Genomic DNA, 23,521 nt, shown 5'->3' with positions numbered 1-23,521 from the left:
CTGAATGAGATTATCCGGCCGTTGGTTCTCCCAGGCCTTCAGCAGATTGGCGGCGGGGCAGTTCTGCAGGATGACAATGCCAGACCCCACCGCGCCAGGGTGGTAATGGACTTTCTCAGACAACAAGGTATCGCCAGGATGGATTGGCCAGCATATTCGCCTGACTTGGCCCCAATAGAGACGCCTGGGACGAATTAGGCAGGAGAGTTCGGGATAACCATGCCCCTCCGGCCAACCTTCATGATCTGGGTCAACTTCTTATGGCAGAGTGGCAGGCCATTCCTCAAGAGTTCTTCAGACGTCTGATCAACAGCATGAGGCAACGATGTGTCGAGTGTATTCACGCCAGGGGTGGATTCACACACTATTAAACGAATGTTCTAATGTGTAAAATCCATGTTTGACAACCTTCAACTTTGACAGCATGTCATGTGACTTTCTTGTATACAGTGACGTTTATTTGTGGGTTTTTTGTAAATATGGAACAATAAATAAAAAAATTGGTGTAGTTTACATCATCAATCTAATACACTCTGAAACTTATTTGGTTATACATTTTTGACCCTTAAATTCTTTTGAGTAGTATATATTAAAACAAGTGGATCGGCAGTTGCGTAACTGCGCCACATTCACCAACTCGCATCAATAACTGTTTTTAGTCGAATTTAATTATATTTTAAACATTTCACTAATCTACTTTCATCAATGAAATCATTTCACGCAGTGCAAATAAATACAACAGAAAACAACTGCTAGAGATCGAGTGGATTTAGGTAGTTTCGAATTGGTTTTCTTGTAGTTATGATTCAACAATTATGTAACACTCAAAGGGAAGCGGAAACTGATGTCTTATGGGGAAATATGGGGTGCGGGCTAGTTAAGTGATTTGTATTAATATTTCAAGTAATATAAATAATTGTGGTCAAGGAGTTTCATTATAAGTGATATTTTTATCTCTAGTATTTACTATTTAAAAAAAGAAAGAAAGAAACACACCCTAATATTCTTGACTAAATTATGTCAAGAAGTGACAAATGTGTACAATACTAAAAAAAATATTTTTAAATCAAGTATTTTCACTCAGGTATTCTCTTTAAGAGGAAAGTGTTGATGAACTTACGCGCATGCGTCGATCATTTCTTGGGAGAATTCAGCCTCGAAGTAGAAGTTGCTACAGTATGACATGGCGTCACCGCAGGCGTCTGTCTGGAATGCTGGGTCATTGGCGTTAGCTGGAATCAGATAGTAGAACACACATAAGTTTTATTTATCCTCTCAAATAGCTATATTTTCTTAACACCCCAGCCCCCCCCCCCCCCCCATTTGTTCTGATTTACTTTAAGGGTGAGGGGTGGTAGTATTTACATCCATGGTGTATATATGTCGATTGATACGCTGCAAGTAGGAGTTTTTGCCACATATGCTACTACTGTCGTCTGTGGGATTTGATTAGGTGGAATACACCCAGAAAGATAATGCTTACGGTTAAATCTAAATGGCATCAACACAAAAAGTAGTTTTCAAAAACAAAATCCCCTTACCCCACTTGTTTTATTTTGTTATACAAAAAAACAACCCACATTAAACACTGACCTTCCTTGGGGCGATCAGAGATATACTGTATCCCCAAAAATGCTTTTAATAATACGATTTTAGTTATAAAAGGCTTTATTAGTCACAATCATTGTACAGTGGCAGCCACTTCATGACAGCCCTTTTATTTAAAGGGACATTCCCGAGTTCGCTGCATTGTAAGATGTTTCCGACAAATAAAATACTTCTACGATTAAACTTACATATTAAATATATTGTCTTGTTTAGAATATCAGTGTCTATATATTCAATGTGTTTCTGGTCGTCTTAACAGTTGTAAGAAGCCCAAACTGGATTTTGTCTTCAAATAATTTCGTACGTACGAAAACAAATTATTTTTGGAAATAAAATGAAATTTAACCTAGTACAAATATTAAAACGATCAGAAACACGTTTAATATACACCCACTAATATTTTATGCAGAAAAAAATATTTGATATGTAATTACAATCGTTAAAAAAGTCTCTGTTAGTCGATAACATCTTAAAAATTGCAGCAAACTCAGGAATGTCCCTTTAAGCTGCTCATGTCAGAGATAAGGGTTAGTGTCTATCACTACCTTAGTTCCGCACAAATATTGCTATGCTATTTTTAATAGGACTCCTCACACTATTCAAGCACAACGGTAGGTGGTACACTGACACTAGTTCAAATTAAATTACAGAAATGTACTGGCCAGATGAAACAATATTTTATCACAACAAACACCGTCACATTCATCACCAACAGTGGTATTAACTGTTCTATGTAATAGTTAGAGGACGAGAAACACTACTTTATCGGTATATAAAGGTAGTGTCGCACGAGACAAAGGCGAGGCGTTAGCCGAGCGTTTTCTCGTGCGACACTACCTTTATACGCCGATAAAGTATTGTTACTCGTCCTCTAACTGTCTTAGAGCAGAGCCAAAATCTCGTGCAGCAATACCGCTTATAAAGTGAATGTCTGAAGTACTTTATCGGGATATAAATGTACTTCACGTGACCAAATATGAAGCTCTCAATTCAACTGTGCTCTAACTTTTGTTCAACTGTGCTCTGACCAAATATGAAGCTCTCATTGGACTAGAAATTCAACTGTGCTCTAACTTTTGTTAGAGCACAGTTAGAGCACAGTTGAACAAAAGTTAGAGCACAGTTGAATTGAGAGCTTCATATTTGGTCACGTGAAGTACATTTATATCCCGATAAAGTACTTCAGACATTCACTTTATAAGCGGTATTGCTGCACGAGATTTTGGCTCTGCTCTAAGACAGTTGGAGGACGAGTAACAATACTTTATCGGCGTATAAAGGTAGTGTCGCACGAGAAAACGCTCGGCTAACGCCTCGCCTTTGTCTCGTGCGACACTACCTTTATTCGCCGATAAAGTATTGTTTCTCGTCCTCTAACTATTACTTAGGGGCATCTTGAACTTTGTTCCAGCCGGGTGTTATTTGGTTTAGTACAACCTATAGGTCTAGACGACAATCGGTTACTATTACGTGGAGATAACCGTAATCATAATCGTAAGCACGCATTGACGCCACCGGCGTCGTGGTTAGGCCATCGGTCTACAGGCTGGTAGGTACTGGGTTCGGATCCCAGTCGAGGCATGGGATTTTTAATCCAGATACCGACTCCAAACCCTGAGTGAGTGCTCCGCAAGGCTCAGTGAACCACTTGCACCGACCAGTGATCCATAACTGGTCCAACAAAGGCCATGGTTTGTGCTATCCTGCCTGTGGGAAGCGCAAATAAACGATTCCTTGCTGCCTGTCGTAAAAGAGTAGCCTGTGTGGCGACAGCGGTTTTCCTCTAAAAACAGTGTCAGAATGACCATATGTTTGACGTCCAATAGCCGATGATAAGATAAAAAAAATCAATGTGCTCTAGTGGCGTCGTTAAAATAAAACAAACTTTACTTTACTTTGCATTGACACCAATTGATGGAATATGGCGATGAGTGATTACGCTTACCTAGTGTACAGTTGAAGTCAGGTCCTATGTAAGTTTCGATGAAATTCGTCATAGCGCCTGCAATTTGAGCCTTGGCGAGTACATCGCATGAAGACGTTTCCGTGGCAATGCACGAAAGAGACTTATCTACAGCTCTAGAAAAAGAACAAACATTTCGTTCATTAATGCAATATTTATGTGAACATTTATACAATTCTCATATAAAGAGTACGCAATAACACATGGGATGTCCGTTTAATTAGTGTCATTATTTTAAGTTGCCAAACACAATGGGTCTTATTTTACCTTAGTTCTTTTCTGTGCATTGCGCATAGAAAATAAAAACTGTCGTTTGTCCTTTTTTACCAGCAGGTTGTATTGAATGGACATGGCAGATTATTTTCCATATACAAATAAATGTATTCACTGATATATTAATTAAACACTACTGAAGTAATAAGGGACACTGAATTACCATTTGAAACTGGAAGGTGTATACTACAAAATTAAATCTCATAGACAATAGTAACACATGTGGCTAAAACTCCTACCTGCAGCGTATCAGTCGATATAAACGCCACGGATATAAATACTACCACACCTCACCCTTAAAGTGATAAGTAGCGTCTATGACTACCCTAGTTCCGCACAAAATTTGAGTACTTTTTTTACAGGTACACCATACATGTTTCAAACACAAGGCTACTTGACACAGTGGTATTAGATGAAATAAAATTGCATAAATTTTTTGCCCAGATGAAACTATTTTTTTTACAACCAACACACTCACATTTATCCACCAATCACTCCTCTATCAAAAGTTGGGTGCACCTCGAACTTTGACACAGCCGGACGTTATTTGGTTTAGTACTACGTGGAAGATGTTCTAGAAGCCTTGGCTGCATTGATTTGGGAGTGGCTGCAGCAGCTTGTATCAGATTCACACACACACACACACACACACACACACACACACGCACACACCCTTCCTCCGAATTAAAAGAACGTTAGAGGTTTTCATTTTAGCATGTGACGGTTCCACTCGTTATTTTCAACTGGTTTTGTCTTTATGAGATTACAATGAATGATTTCTAAGAGAAATGGTCAATTATACCTGCTTGTTGAATTTGCCAGATCGATAATTATTATGGCTCCCATTTTACCTCAAATACAGTACTTTCAAAACTGAGTTATTAAGTTATTAACACAATTAAATTTTTAAAAGATGTCATCATTATTTGTGTTTTTGTTAGTCAATGGACCTATCTCTTAGATAACATTAATATGTTCCATCATATTTCAGACTGAACATGAGTAAGAACATCTTATTACACAGTCACGGTAGATAACACAACAGGTGATTAGTCCAGTTTTAAAGGCGACTTGCCTCTAAAGGCCATCTTTTAATTAATTTCGTTTTCATTTCTTATGTTCGTGCTTATATCTACTTAAAGTTCAGAAAGCTGTCTGCCCAAAGAGTTAATGGAAGGAAATGGTTTATTTAACGACGAACTCAACACATTTTATTTACGGTTATATGGCGTCGGACATATTTTTAAGGACCACACAGATATTGAGGGAGGAAACCCGCTGTCGCCACTTCATGGGCTACTTTTTTGGATTACCAGCAATGGATCATGTCATAGACAGGATAGCACATACCACGGTCTTTGATGTACCAGTCGTGGTGCACTGGCTGGAACAAGAAATAGCCCAATGGGCCCACTGACGGGGATTGATACCAAACCGACCGCGCATCAAGCGAGCACTTTACTACTGGGCTACGTCTCGCCCAAAGAGTTAATGGTTAATTGCTGACGTTAACAAGAAAAACGTCGTCGCAGTTGCCCTTCCATCTAATTGCTGTATATAAAATCAGATATTGGCCTTCTTGAACATATTTATAGTTTACACTTTTCATGAACCGTAGTAATATGTCGAAAGAAAGAAAGAAAGAAATGTTTTATTTAACGACGCACTCAACACATTTTATTTACGGTTATATGGCGTCAGACATATGGTTAAGGACCACACAAATTTTGAGAGGAAACCCGCTGTCGCCACTTCATGGGCTACTCTTTCCAATTAGCAGCAAGGGATCTTTTATTTGCACTTCCCACAGGCAGGATAGCTACTTGCTACTATTTAGGAGAATATTTAAAATACCAAGGCAAAGGAGGGGTCACCATGGCCATTGAGGATGGATCAAGGCAGATGAAAAAAAAACAAAATAAACTAAATATACCCTCCTTTTTTGTGCAATCCATGCTTTGAAAAAAAAACACGAAAAACCCCCATCCCCGCATCAATTTTGGATCTTTGGTCTGACCAGAGACCAACTTTTTTATCGGCCTTACCAGAAAATTCTAAATCGTCATTTTATTTCTATATTTTGTCTAATTTTTTATGATTTTAGGTAATATTTCTGAATAGATAACAAATGTTAATGGACAAATGATATCACCCTGCTAACGTCATCTGTGTGGTGATAAAAACTAAAATTCGGATGACACTAGAAAGACTTGCTATGTTGCATGCTGTAAGAAACTTTCTGTATTAATTATTTAAATCCTAAAAACGTAATCGGAAATTGTTTACAGAGCTATACAAACTATTTTAAAGACATGTAATACTATTAAATATTTGATATTTTTTTAATTTGTTGTATAGTAAGTAGACATAACGTAAGTGCACATACATAAGTAATACGTACATTCACATATACAATATATAGAATGCATGTACTTACATTATTTCAAATGCATAATTACACCCAAATGCTTAAATTTACGTAAATATGTAATAATTCCATTCATATGCATATTCACATGTTTAATATATGTAATAATTGTATTCACATGAATGATATAAATAATATTTATATTCACTTGCATAATATATCTAATACTTACATTTACATGTATATTATATTTAATACCTACTGACAAACGAGGCTTGTATCGCCTGTTGCTGCATCTATTTCACTGGCCATGGTATCTGCACAAGCATTCATCCCAGGTGCACAATCAGACAAATCACCAAATGCTTCGTGGAAACCTTAAATAAACATAAAATATGGAAGTAAATAAATGTGTTGTAAAACAGAATGATAAAGAAATAGCAATCTGTGTAACTATTAGTAATAGTAATTTACAATATAGAATATTATTACATTCAAACTGGCTTTATTCATGGATTTTTCACAATATAACGTCGTTTGTTGTATGTTGTATTTTGTTAGAGTTTTTTAGGGGTTTTTATTTGTCTGTTTTTGTTTTTTGTTTTTGTTTGTTTTTTTGTTGTTGTTTTTGTTGCGGGGGGGGGGAGGGGGTTCTTTCGATAAAATTGACTTTGTTCATTAACTAGATTGAAGTCTAATTGACTTTTACAATAGACATACACTTTCATGTTATTCAGTAGTATTTGTTTTGCTTTTTTAAATACGTAGTAATGTGCCAATAAGAAAACAGAGACCTCGAGTTTAAACTACTTACCATGATTCTTTGCATTCGAGAAATACGAGTAACAACATTTATTATATACATAGGTATGAAATACTGGTATATAGCCTAGACCTACAAAAACCATAAAAGTGATATTCGGTGATAAGTCAGATTTTCACTGTATTTTAGTTACAGTGAAAATATAGAAATTATATTTATTATTGTTGTTGTGTGTGTGGGGGGGGGGGGGGGGGTGGGGGGGGGATTGGTGGGGGCACAAATTTATCATCATTTTTCTCCATTGTAAAGATGTGTTGAGTGCGTCGTTAAATAAAACATTTCCTTCCATTGTAAAGTATCACGTTCTGTTCTGTCTCGAGATTAAACTACTTACCATGATTCTTTGCATTCGAGAAATACGAGTAACAACATGTATTATGTACATAGCTATGAAATATATAGATCAACAGAAAAAAAAGTACTATTCGTTCAAAGTCATATTTTCACTGTTAAAGTGAAAATATAGAAATTGGTGGGGGTTTTTTTGTTGGGGTGGTTTTTGTTTGGGTTTTTTTTTTTTGGGGGGGGGTGGGGGGGACAAATTCATGATTCAATTATCTCCATTGTAAATTATCACGTTTTAATTATTGAGGTCTGTGTCGCCTCGTCGTTTTAAAGTTTGGTGATTACTAATGTATCAAATCGTATTTAAAAAAAGAAAAACATGTAATTTAAACAATTGTACTTATAAAATGGATATGAAGTGCAATTTCGATACAACATTTAAATCTGCTTGAGTATGAAGCTAAATAATGATGAAATGTCCTGTTGTTGAGTGTAAGTTTAACTTGGGTTCGATTCATGCGTTGTTTTTGTGGATGAGGTTATTTTGGGGGGGAGGATCTCTCTGTCAGGTATGTTTTCACAGCAGTATTATTAAATAATTATTAATTTAATAATTAAATATGGATACATTTTATTCATATTTCTTTTAAAAAGTCCTTGGTCAAGTACATTTTCTGGAAAAGTTCCAACAGAACATATATATAAAGGTGTTACGTGTTTTCGATAGGATAAGCGAAAGCTATTAACAAAAAAACAAACAATTCGGAAATATGTATATAATAAATTATTAAAAATAGCATCACATTGTTGGGGGGGGGGGGGTAATACGAGGGGACGGGATTTAGCTCAGTCAGTTGACTGCTAGTTTCATGTGCTTGCATCGCAGGATCGAACCACCTCTATGAATCCATTCAACTGGTTGTTGTTTTTTCGTTCCAACCGGTGCACCACAACTGGTCAAAGGCCGTGGTATGTGCTATCCTGTCTGTGGGAAATTGCATATTGCAAGACCCCTTGCTGCATTAGGAAAAATGTAGCGGGTTTCCTTTCTTAGACGCTATGTCAAAATTACCAAACGTTTGACATCCATTAGCCGATGATTAATTAATCAATGTGCTCTAGTGGTGTCGTTAAACAAAACAAACATTTAGACAATCAGATCCTAAATGTTATTCATTAATTTTAACATTGGTAATTAAAAAAGTTAAAGTTTGTTTTGCTTAACGACATCACTAGAGCACATTGATTTATTAATCATCGTCTGTTGGGTGTCAAATACAATAATATAATAATTATGATAGAAAATATACAAGAACTTATGTAAACTGGCTATAGGATATTTAGCAATGCCATCTTTAAAAATCTCAACGACACCACCAGAACACATTAATTTAACATGGGATGTTGTATGTTACATGAAATACTAATAATTATAATTACTATTATTATATTAGTATGATATAAACATACAGCATCGTACGCAAAATGCGGGGAGGGATGTAGCCCAGTGGTAAAGCGCTCGCTTGATGCGCGGTCGGTCTAGGATCGATCCCCGTCGGTGGGCCCATTGGGCTATTTCTCGTTCCAGCCAGTGTACCACGACTGGCATATCAAAGGTCGTGGTATGTACTACCCTGTCTGTGGGATGGTGCATATAAAAGAACCCTTGTTGCTAATCGAAAAGAGTAGCCCATGAAGTGGCGACAGCGGGTTTCTCTCTCAACATCTGTGTGGTTCTTAACCATATGTCCGACGCCATATAACCGTAAATAAAATGTGTTGAGTGCGTCGTTAAATGAAGCATTTCTTTCGTACCCAAAATGGCTACAAGACAATGCAATAATATAATAATTGTGATAGAAATAGAAAAATAGAACAACTTACGTAAAACGGCTACAAGACAAATAAGTAATAATGCCATCTCATATAAGTCTTGGCGGTTTGACAAAACGTCTTCTTTCTTTCTTGTCCAAGCTGTAGTAATCGTCTGGTTAAATTTTAATATTTCTTTCTTTTTTATCCTGAAAATCCTGTCTCTTCGATCTCACTTGTTAACAAGTGAAAAAAATCTGTTTGTTCCCGTAAATGGCCGACTATGTTTCTAAAAAGCAATTAGAACGTTTAGTTTGACAATTACCTTTATAAGTCACGCTCTGGCGTTAGAGTAGGAGCGTGTAGAATCTTTCCCATGAGAGACTACATTTGAAGCAGATACACATTATACCTATTGATATCGATACCTATAGAAAGGCGCATATCTTTATAATGGGATACAATAAAGCAAAAGAAACAACCATTATGTGATAAAAACAGCTTCTCATAACTCTGTTCGTCTACATCCATGTTTGGCACGTCTTCGTTCGTTTTCTTTCTGAATAATCGTCATGTGTTAGTGTAAAACAATATTTGTTTTACGAGGAAATGATCGGTGTTTATTTGAAAAACCTATGTTACTACGCATATATCGACACAAACGCATACCGTGTGAACGATGATACAATGATAGTCACATTTTATAACAGAACCCTCGACAATTAATTTTCTCTTCACACCTCAGAAGTGGTTGATCTTTACTTAGAAATGGGATACGTACCACTGAGAACCACTAACGGTCCTAATTTTCACACCTGCCCAGGACATTGATAAATGTACAGCTTGTAACAGACAATGTTAAAGATTGTTTTGTGTAACGACATGTCAAGAGCCCATTGATTTATGAATCATCATATATTGGATGTCAAACATTTAATTATTTTGACGTATAGATGTAGAGAGAAACCCGACACATTTGTTTTCCATTGGTAGCAAGAGATTTTTTATATGCACCATCCCACAGTCAGGATAGCACATACCACAGCCTTTGATATAGCAGTCGTGGGGCACTGGCTGGAACGAGAAATAGCCCAATGGGCCAACCGACAGGGATCGATCCTAGACCGACCGCTCATCAAGCGAGCGCTTTACCACTGGGCTATATACCGGCAATGTATACTTTGAGAAACTTCACCCGCTTCTTGGTAAATTTAAAGGCATTAACTAACAGTACGGAATTAAGTAATAGTAATGCCATGAGTGATGCTATGAGTGATTGTCGTACAAGTCATCAAAAATAGCTGCTGGGATTGGGTAGCAGGTCGCAGACAAGTGTGATAATTACATATGTTCTCTTATATCGACTGAAAGAGTGCGATGAATTCTGTCCCAGATTCCATCACTGGTAAAATCAGAGGCAGTGCCGGTGTAGGCGTACTTGAACATTTATTGGATACTGGCACGTCCATAGAGTAACCAAGCCCAAGTCGAGATGGACTTAAGAAGCATAACAGATTGGCGAAAAATGTGTCTTCTTAATAGGAAGACCACAAATATACTACAATAACCATGTGAAATATTTTAATTGCATTGTCTTTCTATTAGAGGGGAAACCCGCTACATATTTCCATTAGTAGCAAGGTCTGTTTTATAGTGACCATCCCACAGACAAGATAGCACATAGCACGGCCTTTGATATACCAGTCGTGGTGTACTAACTAGAACGAAAAATAGCCCGGTTGGTCCACCGACGCGGATAATTCCACAAGCACTTTACCACTGGGCGAATACCTTTTAAATGCAAATCAAATTTAAAGAAATCGGTTATTGTCCATTGAGCATTTACGTTAACCACCAAAATGCCAGCATTATGGGTTGTTGTTTTGGGTTGTTTGCTTTCTTCTCTGTTTTTAGTATTTTTGTTTTTGTGTTCTTTTTCTTCACAGTTTTGGATGACACGATTGTACCACTTTGTAATGTTCAGTTATGATAAGGGAAATTGGACTATCAACAAAAGATCCCGTAGGTTAGGTAGTTTTACCTCTCTCACACCCATCCAAACCAAAATCTTTCCTTTTACTACTTGCTAAGCAATGAGTCACATTTCTGTCGTATGTACAGGTTGTTTAAGACAAGGAGTGAAGGAAGGAAATGGTTTATTTAACGACGCACTCAACACATGTTATTTACGGTTATATGGCGTCGGACATATGGTTAAGGACCAAACAGATATTGAGTGAAGAAACCCGCTGTCGCCACTTCATGGACTACTCTTTTCGAATAGCAGCTAGGGATCTTTTGTATGCACCATCCCATAGACAGGATAGCACATACCACAGCCTTTGATATACCAGTCGTAGTGCACTAGCTCGAGCGAGAAATAGCCCAATGGGCCCACTGTCGGGGATCGATCCCAAACCGATCGCGCATCAAGCGAGCGCTTTACCACTGGGCTACGTCTCGCCCCCACAAACATATCATATGTGTTGTGTCCCAGGTCGATATGACATATTGCATTGCATTCTAAAAATTGAGTAAGGCCTGGGTAATGTGTATTCAACACAGGCACGGCAGAAGCAAGTAGACATTGGAGGAGTTGACCGAGGGCGCAAAACAAAGTGTCTAAGGGGTTCGGGGGCATGTTCTCTCGTAAAAGTTTGAAAACTAGATGTCCTGAAATGCAATATCTTGCATTCTACAAGTAAAATTCACCTCTGCCTGTAGATTTACTACCAGTAATATTTTTTATTCAGCCCCTCCCCTCTTCCCCTACCCCCCTCCTCTTCCCCCCCCCCCCCCGACCCCCCACCCATCCTATTATATACCGGCCTCGCTGGCGTCGTGGTTAGGTCATCGGTCTACAGGTGTAAACCACTTACACCGACCAGTGATCCATGGTTTGTACTATCCTGCCTGTGGGAAGCGTAAATAAAAGATCCCTTGCTGTCTGTCGTAAAAGAGTAGCCTATGTGGCTACAGCGGGCTTCCACCAAATAAAATAGTGTTAGAATGACCATATGTTTGACGTCCAATAGCCGATGATAAGATAAAAAAAAATCAATGTGCTCTAGTGGCGTCGTTAAATAAAACAAACTTTACTTTATATCTTCCTATTGAGTCTAGCGGTGCTGAAATGAAAAATATCCATTTGCCACAAGTGGGACACGAACCGAATATCTACCAGCCTCAGGTCAGTGCACCACGACTGGGATATATCAAAGGCTGTGGTATGTGCTACCCTTTATGTGGGATGGTGCACATAAAAGGTCCCTTGCTAATGGAAAAAATGTAGGGGGTTTCCTCTCTAAGACTATATGTCCAAATTACAAACGTTTGGCATTCAATAGCCGACTATTAATAAAACAATGTGCTCTAGTGGTGTCGTTAAACAAAACAAACTTTTTTTCAGTGTCCCTATTTTCATTTAATAACTGTAGTTGTGGAAACCTGTGGTGGGAATGTTGTACAGTGATAGAGTTCCCACCTCTGACTTCAATGGACTTGATGGATTCGGGTTCTCCGTACGAACGAGTTCCACACAAAATGTATAGTACCGAATTTAAGCATTGTAAATGCATGTAGTTACACGCGTGTAAGCTTAAACAGGATTTGTAAATACGGCCCATAATACATGGGACTGTGGTACGTCCTGCCCTATATAGTGTACATAACGTAAACACAAAGCGTAACGGGCAGTATTCAACCTACTGCACCGACCCGTGTAGCATTTGAGAGTCCACGAGGTTTGCCAAACAAAATGAACGTCCGATTAACCGAAGTAGAGATTAAAGCAAAAAACGTTCTTGTGGGAACACAGTCATAGGCGGTGGGAGTTGTATGGGCGATGGATAAACTGAGACTTGTTCAACTGTGTACATATGTCACAGGTTGTTGTTAATCTGTTTGTTTTTATGAATGAGAACATGATCGGTAACTGCCTATCACAAACGCCCCGTGTTATCTAGGGGTGGTGAAAATTTACTCATGATGAACCAAATACCTTTGAAATGGCGAATCATGCAAAATGACATGTTAAAATATATAATATCCTTTATGCAAAACCTTAGCAGACATGCTCCCACCAGCATGTCTGGAATTCCCGGCATGACACCTGTCAATCAGTGTCGCATTGCTATGAATATTACGTAATACAGTCGCTACATATTACATATGAACAATAAAACGTTCAAACATTTTTTATTTTCTGGCAGTTTCAGTTCTGAGATTCCAAAAAGTTGTCAGCCTTTTAGCGAGAAAGATAAAGCAGTAATTGAGCCTGTTTGAGAAAAAAAAGGATGATGTGGAGTTTCTTGGGAAGAAATGGAAAATACAGAATGTCAGTATTTTTCTTCTTTTCGTTCGCTTGTTGACTACGTGTCGAGGCCAGCAGTGACTATGAACGATACTGTTCTCTGTAGATCACTTCTTGTTCCGTGCAGCCTCTAGAGAGTTGTTGTAGTTGTTCAGGTAGTCTCCCTCATCTGCTGTAGGTTTATGCAGTCTTGGATGACATGTTCGGTCGTCTGTTCTGCTTCTCCACAGGAGCACATGGAAGAAGGTACCAGCCGGAACCTCTTATGCATATGCTGGTTCAGCCTGTTGTGTCCAGTCCTTAGTTCGAAAATGATTACTTGTTCCTGACGGGACAGCATGCAATAATCATTGGTTTGTATGTCAGTACGATAATTAAAAAGATATGAAACAAGGATTGGGAGCTAGAAAATCAGCCAGTGGCAGGACGAAGATCGCTTACACAGACGACAACAAATTAAAGACAAATGTCTCACCAGTCTCAGAGAAAATGTGCCCATCAACATGGCATGAGTTAGTCAGCTGTGTCAATAATTGCAAAACAAAGTCTGAATCCTTCACGCAAACATTTGTAACCATGTATGTTCGTCTCCGATTAATTCTCGGGCAGGCAGCCGGCATTGGCATCAATCAATGAACATGCAAAAATAATTTACGAGGGACATCAAACGAGAACGTCAAACAACGATACTGATTGGGATCTCCGCCCCACCCTCGACGTTGTAAGGAGGTAAGGAAAACCAACATATCAAAGGAACCAGACAAATAATGTAACGTGTGGTATAAATACCACTCTGGGTTTTATATGTATCATGCAATAAGCCATTTCTTGTATATTAACATCGTACTTATTGATTTAACCGCGGTGACATAACCTAAAAAGCTCAAACTTAAAACTTATAATTAACCCCACAACTAGGGAAAGAAAAGGAATGTTTATTTAACGTCATCTCGGCACATTTTAAACTACGGTTAAAATGGTATCCAACATGTCTTCTCTTCTCCCTCCCACCCTCCCCCCTCCGATATTTGGTATATTTTGTGAGAAAGCAAGCATGCTGCTATAACATAGGCTACTCTCGCCGAATAGCAGCAATATATCTTTATATGCACTTTCCGACAGACAGCAACACACGGGTCCACTGAGGTGTTTCGATCCTGCAGACGTTTAAAGAGACTGTGCTACGTTTGCTGCCATTGTAACAATGTTATGTTTCTAATTAAATTTACACACACACAGAGAGAGAGAGAGAGAGAGAGAGAGAGAGAGAGAGAGAGAGAGAGAGAGAGAGAGAGAGAGAGAGAGAGAGAGAGAGAGAGAGAGAGAGATACATATAGACTTTGAATATTGCACTTACAGCATGGACTATTTTAGCTATAGTCTGTTTTAACATTATCATTGATTGTCCTATATTTCTAACAAACACTATTTGTGCTCATTTACACAGTTAATAACAGACAACTTTTGTTGAATAATGATCAAACATTTTGAGATTGGCTTTTTTATATTTTTCATTTTGTGTTGTTCAAACTAAGGAGCATGGAACACCATTTATATTTATCTCATTTCCACAATCTAAATATTTCTGAAACAAACTATAACAGGAAGTGTTTGTTGTTTAGAACAAAAAGTTGGATCCATTATTTGTTGCTCTTTTATGTAAACATTAGTGGCTGTTTTAATGTTTGCTGCGCAAGACTTATGTACCGTCATGCAAGCCAGTGAATGCGGGGGGTGGGGGGGGGGGGGGGGTGGAGGTCCCACTAAAAATGCGCTCATTACTTGAGTTTAAGAAAACATTAAAATTAAAATAACTTTAGTTGTAACACGTTTATTGTTCAGTTGTACTGTGGCGGTGAAACAAATATTTTTAAAGAAATATTTTAACTTTCAAATATAACACAAATGTATAGGTGCGCAGACTTAGGTGCCACCAGTGTGTGTGTGTGTGTGTGTCTATATATATATATATATATATATATATATATATATATATATATATATATATATATGTATATGTATGTATGTATATTATGTATGTATGTATGTATGTATACATGTATATGTATGTATGTATGTATGTATGTATGTATGTATACATGTATATTGTTATTTATAATGGGGTGGGATACCATCGCAGGATCGATTGCACTCAAAAGATTCTGAGAGTTCCTCCGTCCCAACGAGTACCCATATCAGGTAAATCAAAAGCAGTGGCCTGTACTGTCCTGTCTATGGGAAATTGCATAATATTAGAGATCATTTGTTGCTTTATCGTTAGTAGTATAAATATCGGCGGTGGATTTCTTCTCATTCTCTCTGTTGATCATATGTCAAAATGATCAAATGTTACACACTAAATAGATGTACATGTAGTTTACATATGAAGGGTGTGGGACGTAGTCCCGTGTCAAAGCGCTCGCTTGATGCCCGGTCGGCTGGACCCATGTTGGTAGGCCCATTGGGCTATTTCTCATTCCAACCAGGGCACCACGACTGGTATATTAAAGGCCGTGGCATGTGCTATCATGTCTGTGGGATGGTTCGTATAAAAGATCACTTGCTACTAATGAAAATAGTGTAGCAGGTTTCTCCTCTAAGATTATTTGTCAATTACCAAATGTTTGACATTTAATAGCCGATGATTAATATATCAATGTGCTCTAGTGGTGTCATTAAACAAAACAAACTTCTTCTTTTTTCATACATATGAAAACCAAAATATATTAGGAAATAGCTTGAACCAGAAAGACACGTTGGGAAGACCAGAAACTCAATGGATATACAGCACTGATATTCCGAACAAGAAACTGTTTATAATGTGTAATTTCTGTCAGTCTGAGGACAGTCTCTTTAAAACATTTGTAAAAGCACAGGCCATATTTAATCTTTATTTAAATATAACAAGTTGTGGGGTTTTTTGTTGTTGTTGTTTGTATTATTATTTTTTTTTTTTTTTGTTGTTGTTGTTGTTGTTGTTGTTTTTGCTTTGTTTGACGACATCGCTAGAACACATTGATTTACTCATAGTCGGCTGTTCAGTAATTCTGGCACGTAGTCTTGAGAGGAAACAAGTACATTTTCCCATTAACACAACCAATCTTCTGTATGCTTGTTTTCACAGGCAGGATATCACATACCATGGTATTTGATCCATCAGTAACAGGACACTGTTAGGAGAGGACAAAAACAGTCTGGAGAATGGATCCACCAACATTGTCCACCGAACGGATCCCTTGCTACTAATGGAACAAGAGTACCGGTGAGGTACATGATACTCACGTCAGGAGTTTGATGGGAAAACCATAGACACCAATGAATATGTTATGGGTATGATTCAATTCTAATTACGTTAAATTTTTGCAATGGGATGGATGAACAGTCTAAACAAGATTTTCCTACGATGTTCAGAATGTAGACAAATTATTCGATTTTTATTTTATTTTGTTGTATCACAGTGGGACACACCACTATCTCAAGTTGTTCCTACATGTGAGGTTTGATGGTCCTGTATGCATCTGTATGCAAGATATGATCCGGACAAGGATTTATTGTTGTGTGCAATGAAGGAATGAATGAATGTATAACGACACCCCAACACAAAAAATACCTCGGTTATTGGTTGTCAAACTAGTACGCGACACACCGCCATCCCAAGTTGTTCCTACATGTGAGGTTTGATGGTCTTATATGCATCTGTATGCAAGATATGGTCCGGACAAGGAAACGTTAACGGACGGATGGGCATACTATAATACGCACATACTATAATACGCCATACTATAATACGACCCATCATAGACGGGCGTATACAATTGTAGCGGGTTTCCTCTCTAAGACTATATGTCAGAATTACCAAATTTCTGACATCCGATGATTAATAAATCAATGTGCTCTAGTAGTGACGTTAAACAAAACACTTTTAGTCCGCCAACGGATTTTATCTCTGACGACAAAAGCACCTCATATGAACAATTTAGATCCTTAGATGTACCGACTGGAAAAGTCTGCGTGTACACAATTACTATTAGGTTAAATCTAAACATTGCCATTCAGGCAATGTGGAATGAATGAATGAATGAAGGTTTAACGACACCCCAGCACGAAAAATACAACGGCTATTGGGTGTCAAACTATGGTAAATATCAGGCAATGTGGATGAGGTAAGTATCAATAGCTTAGTCGCTTGAGGTGCTTGCGTCATCGGATCAAACCACCTCAATGGAGACATTCTCTGATTGGGCTTGTTTCGTCCCGCGACTGGTATATCAAAGGCCATGGTATGTGCTGTCGTGCCTGTGGGAAAGCGCTTACAAAAGATCGGCTGCTAATGAATGAAACATTTAGCGTGTTTCTCCAATACTATGTCAGAATTACCAAATGTTTGACATCCAATAGCCGATGATTAATAAACCAATGTGCTCTAGTGGTGTCGTTAAACAAAAGAAAATTTTAACAATATTCACATAAATAATCATGACTAGTTCAGAACAAGTGCATGTTATACCACGTCATAACAAACCGATGGCCGAGGAGTGTATCATGACTTGCGTCCTTCATCATTAATTAGATATAACATTTAATGAAAACAACAATGAAAACAGAGAAGCGGTAACAGTTTCAGCAAATACACAAGATTTATTTTAATATGCTTTATTTGCAAAAATACCTCATGATACAAAATATAATACAGTGAACATAGTGGATTTTACTTTTATACAAAAACAATACTTTACTGATGTCTTCCCTCAAAATAATATAAATAAATAATTATAAATATGAATTATATATTTTATCAAATGTACAGTACAGTTATTGGTACATATAGGAATGGCAACCAGCATATTAGTGATATATCAATACATATCATTGGACACAAGTATGTTACTCTCACAAAATATTACACTGATAACTATAAAATTGTCATGGACCTTGTTATATTTATGCCATCATTACCTAAAATCGAGATCAATATAATAATCTGTCATATAATTTTTCTATTCCAATGAAAGTTTCAGTGTAGAGTTTCTGAAAATACATGTTATAGTAACGACCGAGTCGCAGGACTGTTAAATTAATGTCTGGGGTTCAATAAAAATTCAAATATCAGAAGCCAAACAAATTATCATAACGCGACACTGTTAACAGAAACATGGATATGATAAACTGTACTGAGTGCAATATAGATATACAAATATGCATAAATCTGCAATAGTTATTATATAACGAAGCCGTCACGTGGAGTCTTCTCCACGATCGTCAAACTATAGAAAAAGAACGAAATAGGCAGATATCACAGCTTACGGCATACATGCACATAACTATAGATGTGCGCGCATATCTAGTGAAAATGATGGTATCTAGCATATATACCTTGTTTCTTATTATAAGTTACATTCTCACGCGTACACTTTTTGATGTACAAAAGCCCATTTGCTAACATTTATTTTGAAAAAATTCGCTCGAAATGTATTATTATATCACAGACGTACAATATTCTTCATGTTAGGTGGACGTCTATTCTTTGCTTCCTTAAATTTGATCCTACATAATTAAACACATTGGGATCAGCTATAGTATTCAAATACGAATGAATGAATGTTTAACGACACCCCAGCATGAGAAATGCATCGGCTACTGGGTGTCAAACTATGGTAAATGTATTCTAATATATTTATAGACTTTAATTTAATTAGTAATATGTATTTATTTTAAACCCGATTGTGTAAATTGGAATAATAATAGTATGTTTATAAAGCATATCCACAACGTGGTTTCTCGTATTAGTGATACAAAACTAAATTATATGCTAGTATATTAGATGGCTTCGCACAATTATTATATCTTTTCATGTGATCTCCCTCACAACACTACTCTGGTTACAGTCGAGTCGCTAACACACAAAGCAGAACATAAGCAAAAGATTCTAAGTCTTATCCAGCAAACCCAGGTATGAATTTGAGTGTTCCGTATTTTATATCATCAAATAGGCCAAAGCAGCAAATACACAGGCTGCCATTGACAAGGTCTTCGTGGAAGAGGCGTCATCTGAAAAAGAATACAGCGAGAGATATATTATTACTTGGATTATACAAGCAGAACATTGACACCTGTCTATAGATTAATCTATACAACACGAGATATAACTAAAAGACATTTGGTAGCTACGTTGTTCCCCATATATATATATATATATATATATATATATATATATATATATATATATATATATATATATATATATATGAGAAAACTATTTCTTGTTTTTCTGACATAAAGTACATGCTGACTGTTCCATCTATTTATCATTTCATACTAAGAGAATAGCATCAATTGGCGCACAGATAGCCATAAGACTGAGGCATATGTTTGAGGTTAGACAGCCAAGGTCTGGTATGTGGAATAAAAACAACAGCTAGCTCTCCAATATGTGGTGTTATTAAAGATGGTTCAGAACTAAGGCAAGAAGCGAAATGGGTTCTGGAATTTACTGTTATCTTTATTATATGAGCAAGATTTTTGTTACATCTTGATAATTGCTAGAATTGTCAATAATGATTTGTTCATCATTAGAGATTGTTCACGACATGGTCGTACACTTTATGTCAGCTCACAAGCATTGAGTGTAACTGAAATTATGTGCCTTATTACTCATTCATTTTCCCGATTTACTAACAACTGTTTGCAGAACCGGAGACTGTTTCATAGAGTACATTTTCGTTTATAATTTTCTTAATAATGAAAAGCTAATTTCTATATTCATTTTGTAAATATTTTATATAATTCATGTATGCTAGGTATTCTGATTTCATTCATGAATAAGATGTGAATCATTTAATTTTAATATCTGTATCATGGGCATTGGATAACAAGATCTCCCAGGCACCATTATTTGGATCATTTGTAAACCAGTGTTTCGTCATTGTATACAAACCATATTTGAGAGTGATGTGTCCACTTCTGTCCTCCGTCGTTTCCTTGTTGACTGAGGCAGCTTTCGTGGAGATTACTGGTGGTTTCTTGCTATTGGCTGTAATAAAAAAAATGTTTTTAAGGAGACAGCAAAACACTTTTTTTGTCTAAATACCTTCCTTATTTACATTATTATCCTAAATACCTTCCTTATCTACATTATTATCCTTCCACGATTCTCTGTTGCAAGAAATATAAAAAAAAGTATCACATACATGTAGTAATATACTTAAATGATTGAGGTTATTATAGTCTACAGTTATAATGAAATTATATTTGCTGCCAACTTAAAAATATTCGGAATGATTATCATGACAAAAGGTCACCTCAAAACGTAATAACGTTGGCTTATATCAAATCTAGTAACGAAAATTCAGCGGAGTGGGCAATAACTACTGAAAATATTTTATTATTTATTACCTGTGGTGATGGTGGATTGGGTGGAAGGTGCAGTAGAAGCTGAAACATATAGTTTTAAAAATGCAATAAAGAGGCGTGAAAAGTGAACGCAGTGAAAACAATTAAAACATATATTCAGTACTTGTGTTAGAATAAAATATTTCAAACTTTGTCAGAGAAATGTCATTCTCCCATACATTGAGTTCTCCGATACATTGATACTCATATATATTGTAAACGTGTAGGCAAAACCTTTTGCCGGAATATGTATATAAAACCAACGTAAAACCACAGAGGCAGTAAAACAATTGTTAATCCATTTATAGGACGGTGGTGCCGGTCAAATTATTCGCGAGTGCTCGGCCTATTGTTGCATTTGCTGATGTCATTCTATTATTTAGTTAAGAATAATTTATTTTAACGTTACATAGAAATTTCTTCACTTTTTATAAACCATCTGATGATAATGAAAGCGTTTGTGGTTTAAATGGATTAATAATTATTTTACTGCCTGTGGCTTTTTGTTTTTAATTGTAATATATATATATACATATATATATATATATATATATATATATATATATATATATATATATATATATATATATATATATATAGAAACCAGCATTGACGTCGCAAATTGTTAAATTCAACATAGTTGTAAATAAACTCATATATTTTGGTACAGTCGAATTTGCTATATTGGACAATACCGAATCTGTTATGACAATAGATAATCTGCATATCCCTTCCATATACAAATGCATTTTATTTTATTTGTATTTAAAATTCATCAAATTGTAACAGCTTAAATTATAATATTCCTTCAGTGGCTTCATAGTCGGATTCCACAGTATAATGCATACAGCTTACACATACTTAAGTCTTATACTGTTGAAATAGTTCAGACAAGTGTAGTATTGAGGTTGTTATCTATAATGTTTGTTTACCTGTGCGAGCGGTGCTTTGGTGAGAGGTTGCAGTAGAAGCTGAAATGGGTATTTTGAAATGATAAAAGCGTGACACGAGACAACAGTGTGAAAACAGTAAAAGCAAATTGTGTTAATAATTTTATATCTTGCTTAATCGGCATTTAACTTATTTCCTTTTGGCCATAAGCGCACACAACTGTGCTGCTAAAATAAAATTTTAAATACTAAACTACAACATTTTATCTGGGGCAGGATATGCTCACCTTAGATCATTCATGAGTGTGCCATCAAATCTCTCTCTCTCTCTCTCTCTCTCTCTCTCTCTCTCTCTCTCTCTCTCTCTCTCTCTCTCTCTCTCTCTCTCTCTCTCTCTCTCTCTCTCACACACACACTCTCTCTCACTCTCACTCTCACTCTCACTGTCTGTCTCTTTCGGGCGGGATTTAGTTCAATCGGTTGAGTGCTCTCTTGAGGTGCTTGCGTGGCAGGATCGAACCATCTCGGTGGATCCATTCAGCTGATTGTATTTTTTCTCGTTCCAACCAGTGCTCCACAACTGGACAAAGGCCGTGGTATGTACTTTCTTGTCTGTGGGAAAGTGCATATAAAACATCCGTTGCTGCATTAGAAAAAAATGTAGCTGGTTTCCTCTGATAACTACGAGTCAGAATTACCAAATGTTTGACATCCGATAGCCGATGATTAATTAATGTTCTCCAGTGGTGTCGTTAAACAAAACACACACACACTCTCTCTCTCTCTCTCTCTCTCTCTCTCTCTCTCTCTCTCTCTCTCTCTCTCTCTCTCTCTCTCTCTCTCTCTCTCTCTCATCTCTCTCTCTCTCTCTCTCTCTCTCTTGTATCTAACTGTTATGTTAATTTATTCTGAAAGAAATTATTTAGTAGGCGCAAATTTGGAGCAGGCTAATCCAAAAAACAAAACAAACAAAAATATTTACAATTAAATTTGTACTATCATGTATTAAGCCCCAAGGAGGAAAAGTTTAATATGTTATTATTTAACAGTATCAGTAATCTCATAATACTCCGATATATTCGGATTTGCCAAACGTTTATATAAGGGTTAGGGTCATTGTGTATTTATAAGCAATATCACACATGCGAGTGCATTAACAACTAAAAACAGAGTTGTGCGTTTTCCGTGGAGTTCAGTATATTGTATCTAAATTCCACCTGATTGGCTACACAAGCCAGGTTTCACCGAGTACCTATGTCTCATACTGTTTAAATATTTGATACAGTATTTTACTGGTGCTATTAATTATTGAAATTATTTTGTATAATGTTTTTGTACCTGTGCTAGCAGTGCTCGGAGAAGAAGATGCAGTGGATGCTGAAATAGATATTTAAGAAAAGAACAGCAGAAAGCGTTATAAAGGAAATACATCAGCAGCAGATTTGACGTAAGCTATATACATATCAAACAGGTAGTATAAACTATTTATATTTAAGACGTAACCATGACTTACTCGTTCCAGACTGTGCTCCACAATTGGTGTAACAAAGGCCGTGGTATGTACTATCCTGTATGTGGGATGGTGCATATAAAACATCCCTTGCTGCTAATCGAAAAGAGTAGCCAATTAAGTGGCGACAGCGGGTTTTATTAGGAAATAAAATGAAATTTTACCTAGTACAAATATTAGAACGATCAGATACACATTTAATATATAGCCACTAATATTTTATGCCGAAAAATATATTTGATATGTAATTACAATCGTTAAAAAGTCTCTGTTAGTCGATAACATCTT

The 23,521-nt window shown here is 36.8% G+C and overlaps 1 protein-coding gene across 1 annotated transcript in view; it reads right to left on the bottom strand.

Moving 5' to 3' along the window:
* The window catches only part of LOC121381581 (flocculation protein FLO11-like), a 45,760-nt gene that overhangs the window by 8,813 nt on the left and 13,426 nt on the right, over nt 1–23,521 (bottom strand). Inside the window, exons 4-7 of the mRNA XM_041510914.1 lie at nt 20,379–20,474; nt 6,475–6,589; nt 3,554–3,687; nt 1,121–1,232 (exon numbers count right to left, since the gene is read on the bottom strand). Of these exons, the coding sequence (XP_041366848.1) occupies nt 1,121–1,232; nt 3,554–3,687; nt 6,475–6,589; nt 20,379–20,474 (457 nt within the window). The remainder of the gene's footprint in view (nt 1–1,120; nt 1,233–3,553; nt 3,688–6,474; nt 6,590–20,378; nt 20,475–23,521) is intronic.

The sequence above is a fragment of the Gigantopelta aegis genome, chromosome 9, assembly GCF_016097555.1.
Source record: "Gigantopelta aegis isolate Gae_Host chromosome 9, Gae_host_genome, whole genome shotgun sequence".
NCBI classification, from domain to species: domain Eukaryota; kingdom Metazoa; phylum Mollusca; class Gastropoda; order Neomphalida; family Peltospiridae; genus Gigantopelta; species Gigantopelta aegis.
This window is presented reverse-complemented; position numbering and strand designations above follow the sequence as displayed.